Source organism: Montipora foliosa, chromosome 6 (assembly GCF_036669935.1).
Source record: "Montipora foliosa isolate CH-2021 chromosome 6, ASM3666993v2, whole genome shotgun sequence".
Lineage (NCBI taxonomy): Eukaryota > Metazoa > Cnidaria > Anthozoa > Scleractinia > Acroporidae > Montipora > Montipora foliosa.
Window position 1 is genome coordinate 51,050,492 of NC_090874.1, and position 6,737 is coordinate 51,057,228.

At 40.4% G+C, this 6,737-nt stretch overlaps 1 protein-coding gene across 2 annotated transcripts in view; it reads left to right on the forward strand.

Moving 5' to 3' along the window:
- The window catches only part of LOC138007659 (uncharacterized), an 11,980-nt gene extending 8,381 nt beyond the window's left edge, over nt 1-3,599 (forward strand). Inside the window, exon 2 of one of the 2 annotated variants that reach the window (XR_011124085.1) lies at nt 2,084-2,221. Coding sequence is in view for 1 of the 2 variants with exons in the window: in XM_068854696.1 (XP_068710797.1) it covers nt 2,084-2,992 (909 nt within the window). In the remaining variant the exon portion in view is untranslated. Of the gene's footprint in view, nt 1-2,083 lie in introns of both variants that reach the window. The other variant, XM_068854696.1, reaches the window with a different exon arrangement.
- Nucleotides 3,600-6,737: the final 3,138 nt, after the last annotated feature.

Consider the following 6,737-nt stretch of genomic DNA (forward strand, 5'->3'; position numbering starts at 1 on the left):
CTTTCCCACCATTGACAATTATGAATTCTAATAGCCTCATGAATTGTAGGATGCCTTCTCGCGGGTAGCTACAAAACAAAGACCGAATACCCAAAAACGAAGACCCCTTCAAAATAGTTTTGAAATCACTTGAAACTAACTGGGACATGATTCTCGACTGAAGAACAACAAACGCTAGAAACATCAAAATTTGCGGTTTTCAAAGAATTTGACCTGCAGGGTGTTTGTTTTGTAGACAAGAAAACGAAGACCCCTTCAAAAAAAGAATTCAAGGCGCTTGATATCGTTCAAAACAACATTCTCTTCTAGACACTTCAAAGTTAGTTCCAAGTCCAAATCATTGCAAGATGTCTTTCAAGGCGAGGGAGTGAAAGGATCCTCGCACTTCAGTCTGGACAATTTAAGCAATTGTCTCTTGTAGACACAAAAAATTCAGGTGACTGGAACAGGATCCGAACCCATGACAAGTGCGAGGTTCGACCAACTTTGAACGGTCTTCCAACTAGCTTAACTCATCTTCTTAAATTTGTAGAGCCGAGTACACCAACATGGCCGGAAACCTGTACTGAGAAAAGTTTCTACTGTATAATGAGCTAGCAAACATTCGTATAGACACGTCTCCTAGTATATTGGCTGTTTAGGCCACAAAATCACGAGGGAAATCGATGTTTTTATATGCAACTGGCATGTTTTTCGAAAGCCGTCAACATGTCACGCACTCACGGTGAAAAACTCTGAAATTCAAAGTGCTCCAATTTCGAAACGAAGCACGGTACCGAGCTGAAAACATGCAAACAGATATATTTTTAAAACCTCTTGTAGCTGATCAAGATAAAAACTCAAAAGGCTCTTTAGTTTTGTATTTTATTTTTTTGTGATGTCATGTGCAACGCAAGAAATTATTGGAGTCTTCGAGGTAACCTCTCTGATACGGACACTTCGGTCTATCCCTTTGGTGTCTGTATTAGAGAGGTTCGACTGTACATGTATGTACGCATACACTGTTTATGTCGTAGCCCCTACCTATACCATCACGGTGGAAACCCTTAACAGGGTTCTTGTTAAATTGTATCCTTGGTGCACCAACTTAATCCTCCTTCCGGAATGACTGAGGGTGCGTTTTTTTGGGAAAATCCGGAAACGGCTTCTTGAATCCAAAAACGGATTTTGCGTTTTTTCGGCGAAATCCAAAAACGGATCATAAATCTAAAGTATCCACACTCGAGGAGGATACTTCTGTGCACATCTAAATCCGGATTTTCGAGATTCACCACTTAAGCGTTTTCTTGGGTAAGGATTAGAAAAAAGTATTCTTGACAGGTGCCGTGCATGACAGTTTAGCCGAAATGTTCTTCTCGCGCCATTGTTACAGTACGATCGAAGACACGAATAGGTCGAAAATCATGGTTAGGTTTCCTGCAAATTTCACACGAGAAATCACACTAAGAGTTTCTTGACAGCAATAATAATGTTAGCATCTTTCCTACAGCTAAAAAGTGAACTTTTTACCGATCGCTAAGGTATTTATCTTTTCTGGTGGCACTTTCATTGAAGAATTTCTCCAAAACAAACCAGCGAACCGCTATTTTTTTTACTGCACGCAACTCTGGGTTTGTTTGTTTGCGTTGTAACGGAAAATAATCCTTTTTCGGATTTTGCGTTTTTTTTTTTATTTTCCCAAAAAAAACGCACCTTGAGTTTATGCTACTCCGGCGCAAGGAGTCTTAAAGAAGTGAGCTCGACTAGAAGTCCCGGTGTAGAGATAGGGTACCTCTAGTGTTCATGTTGTATTTTTTCTATTGGGATCATCCACTTCTTTAGCCACTGCTACTGACTTGGATGATATCAACTCACTCCTATCTAGATCAATTTTTTGTTGTTTGTAAATCTCAACTTTTTTCTATTCTGTACTTGTGTTGTTTTGAGTTGAGTTCGAATACATTACCTTGTGTCTTGTTAGTTGTTGAGAAGGGTGCTTCATCAGAATATTCAATTTCTGACTAAGTAACTCGTTCCTATGCCATTCAACCATCCAAAATCTTTTTACTCTAAAACGTAATATTGTTTTTTTCCCTCTTGCTAGGCAACTGTTGGTTCGGATTCTAACTGGTTCAAAACTATGCTCTTCGTATCTCCCAGTGCACCACTGAGTACCCTTCAAAAGTTTACAGTGCGGTCTGCGTTCATTGCCTACTTTGCAAGTGGTTTACTATGCACGGCCTTCCCAGATATTATCAATTTTGCATTTTACAGCATGAAGGGAACCGGTCGTGACATTGATTATTTTCGGCTAAACGGCGTCGCACTTTCTCAAATTGGGTTCTTTTACATTGTAACTGGGAAGTCCCATGCCAAGGTTGCCGGAAACGGTGCGATTTTGGGAACTGTGCCAGAGAGACTGTTTTTTATCCCGGGGGCTTTGATATGGATGTACCAACAGTCGATGGTACCTCTCTTATTCGCCACAGCATTCACAGCGCTTGATGCATCATTTGCCCTCATAACCTACATCATCTGGTACCAGAATACACCTGGTGCTTCGCCCCTGAAGTGTCTAAAGGAGATAGGAGATGTTATGCTGCCGACCTTTAGGCCCATGCGAAATTGGTCTTCAAACTGCACACAGCTTATCAGCTATTTGCAAATGGCGGTTTCGCTTGCCTTTGCGTTCAAACCGGAGGTTGCTCGAGACTTGTTGGGTCTGGAACCGTTCGGAGAGGTTTCCAAGGGCATGATTGCTGTCTACTTCATGTCGAATATCGTGATTGGCTGGCTACAGGTCCTGGGAGCTGGAAATGGAAGCGGTTCTTCTCCTATTGCTGCGGTCTTTTACCGGCTTGTATGGAACGTCCCTTTGTTTGCGATTCTGTTTTACTTTGAAGCCATCGAGCGAGGATTTGCTGTAGCAGTAGTTGTTGCGGATTCTATTGGGGGACTACTCATAGTGTTATGTCTTTATAAAGATTCTTTGCAATCTAAAAAGATGAATTAAGCCCCGCATTATAGACTGAGTTGCTCGAGGCAGGTTTGTACTAAACCAAGGGTAAAGGGGAACCCTCAAACTATTTTAGCATTGCTTTAGTGGTAGCCAGTCGTTTCAGCGATGAGCCATAATTAGCCCGCGGGTTGCTCGACGTTTGGTCAGCACTAGCTTTCGTTAAATACCATGACAACCTCTCGATTTCAAATTAACAGTACTTATCCAGATTGGCGCTGCCTATGCCTCAAGCAACTCGACCCAGTTAACGTCCTAAATCGTTTCAGATCTCTGAGTTGTTCGATTATAGTTACGTTTAGTTTCGGGCTTTGTCAAATTGCAAGTTCGGCTTGGAATTGATTTACTCAGGGTTTGTGATAAGTTCTTAGCACTGATTTCAAGACAAGGGTTGGGATAAGGTTTAGACCTAGATGATCATTAGATGACCAAACACGTTAGCGAAATGGATATCGGCGAAACCACCTCAAACCTTCGAAAGAAAAAAGGTGCACTTTTTATCAACGGAGACCGCCGGAAAATAAGAATGTAGTCTATAGTCACCAACAACGATAAAAGTGTACTGAAGGCATTTTTTACGTCTGGAACTGAGATTGAAAATGGATTGAAAGAAAAAAAAAACTTTTTCTTCAAAGTTGAAAATCGTTTCTGGTTTTCCAAAAATATAGAAAAATAGCTAGGAATTTAACATGCAAAATAAAAGAAACACTGTTGATTAGAGATTTAAACCCTACCCTAAATGAATAAGGAAGCAGCAAAAAGCTGTATCTTTACTAACTAGCATCAGTCCGGTTTATTTCCCTTTTTTTCTTTCATTTACTATTATTTGTCGCATTAATTGTCTTTGAACCATTAATTAGTTACTTATGCTACACAAAAAAAGTTCAAATTTGTAGTTAACGGTCACTTCTGAAGATGGTTGTCGAAGCATACCAAACGTTAAGTAAATAATTTCAAACAGCGCGCTTGTTTATGTTTGTCACTGCTGTTTGCGTCCTATCTTTGATTAACAAGCTGAGATGACCAAAGAAAAAGAGTTAACACCCAATTAAATAGGCCTAAACCGGCCAGACTTAGTATTTTACTCTGTCTAACGCTAAACGATTTTACTCGTCAGTGGGGAACCCCCGGGAGTCAATGGGTTAATTTCACATGTATTGTTGGTTTTCACTCACGTGATCAACAGCCATGTTTTTTTTAAAGAAAAAAAAAAAGTTTTCGTGACGACACCAAAGTTATGCTGGGGAGCCGGCTTAACACCAACATGGCCGCCGTTTCTTTGTTTAGTGGCACCTACATGGCAGGCGTGAAGTTATGTGAAAACCGAGAATAGCTCTTATTATATGACTAGCTCCGTGAGCGGGCAAGATGAACCAAATCGCGCGCTGTGATTGGCTACCCGAGCGGGCAAGATGGAGCTATCTTGCCCGCTCGGGATTTCTCACTTGGTCCCGCAAGATCGAAGAGCATATTTTGGTGTTTTAAGCCATATAATAAATCCTTTTATTGACCAAGCTTGCTCGGTCAAGATGGTTAGATATTGGCCTCGTTCTTTTTTTGCGTAATTATGGACCGACACGAAGTCGAGGTCCATAAACACGCAAAAAAAGAACGAGGCCAATATCCAGCAATCTTAACCGAACAAGCTTGGTCCATAATCCATATATCTTGTTCGAGTAAAATTTCATTTCTTTGAGTTATCCAAAATGTTATCTGCGTGATCGGTAGATACAAAAAGGTACAACCACTCAGCGTGACAGTGCCCCTTCATTGAACGTGTCCAAACCCTTTCGGTTGACATGGCATTTAAGTTGGTTTCAGTTCTTAACCCTGCATCGGCTATATTCGTTGTGATCAACATTTACGACGCATTGACGGAGTAATCAACAGCAATCATTTCCATGATTTGTGAAGAATCACATTATATGACACATTGTAAGTTACATGAATTACGCCGAAGATGTGCGGAGAGACAGCTTTCAAAAGTTGAACAAGACCAAGAGTGGACGCCAGTTGTCGGTGTTTCCGAGTACATGTAATGAAGCTTCAGAAAGATATGAGCGAAAGCTGATCACAGTGAATACCAGAATAAACCTATTTAAATATTCTGTTCTTCTTCGGGTTCCTCTTCTCATATGTTTTACATAAAGTGCGAAGGCACACCGAGCTGACCGAGCACTGCTATTTTTTGGACTTTCGTAAAACTTTCGACACCATACAATGGGATTACCTAAAAATGTCTTTACAGCGATTTACTTTGGTCCTGATCATGTTATAAATTGGTTTAATGTAATTCACCAACAAGTCTCAAGTTGTTTGTTACACAATGGACATGCATCGAATTTTTTTCTGCTCGAAAGAGCTGTTAAACAATGATGTCCATTGTCTGACCTCCTCTTCATAATTGGTCTCGAGCAAGAGAAATATTTTCTCTTGTGCTGAACTTTTTGTTTACATAAACTTTGTCAACTGAATCCAACTCTGTCACCAGTCTATAGTTCTTTACATCCAATTTGTCATCCTTTCAAAAATCATGAAAGGTCCTTAATTTTTGGCAAGATTGGGTCGATCTTCATCGTCCTTAATTTAAATAAATGCGTATCCTTGATGAGTTCCCGGTTGTACCCACTGTTTAGCTTAAGTGGAAGCAAAAAAAGACAAACAAGAAGAAAAACTATTTTTAAAGCTCCGTGCGTCCTAGCCTGCGAACACAGACGTATTTCCGGCGGTACGCTACTTTTCAGGGGAGAGAAACGACCGCCGGAAATACGTCTGCGTTCGCAGGCTAAGTGCGTCCTTTCAGGATTCCATTAACCGTTTCACCCCCCACTGGCACAGGCGTCAATAAATGTGGGCTCCTGCAGCTTGCTGTTCTTCTCGGTTTGCCAGCTATTATCTCCATAGCTGAGAGCGAGCGCTTTACAAGACATTTATAGCCTGCGCGCAGCCAGACATGTAACTCGAAACCTAGGCCTGCAATGCAGGCTAGACATTTTAACGGATGCGGTCAGTGAGAACAAATAAACCTTAATTGCTCTTGACTATTAAGATTTAATGACTACCTGCGGCGAATGTAAACGTCAGAGCACGTTATTATTGTACTTACTTACTATTATACATGTAATTTGTAAATCAACAACGGCAAAATTAAAATTGTTTTTGCTTGAATAACTCGCAATCTTTTCTTTGAGGCTGTTAGTCGCGTCGCTATAATCATTCTGACCTATCAATCATTGAAGTTGGGGATCGATTACGCGCGTCAGGAAATGGCTTGGGTGAATTTTAGTTAGTTCCTTCCTTTCCGCTAGCGTAATCCTAGCAAAAGTTGTTAACATAATTTGCTCCCGGCACATCGAAATCGCCGACCCGGAAAATATTTTAAAATAAAATAAAAAAGATAATTTTAGCAATGTGTAAAGTTTTCATGAACTGGATGCAACTGTCAATTCGCCTGATTTGATTAAGGTAAAGCATCAGTTTTTTTTTGCGAGCCATGCATTCAATATTGTTCTCAAGCGGTTGATTTATCAAGCAAAACTGTATCTTCTATGGTGTTGTTAGTGACTTTGTTACAACGCCTGCCTGCGGCTTTTCGGTTCACTTGTCTATTAATGAGAATTCGAATCGTTCGTCCAACAATGATATAAATATTCGACGGCTTCGTTCGTTTTAAATTCCTTCAAAAACTCAAAACTCAAAACTATGTTAAGTGTCTCTTAATTTGATTATAAAAGAGTACTTT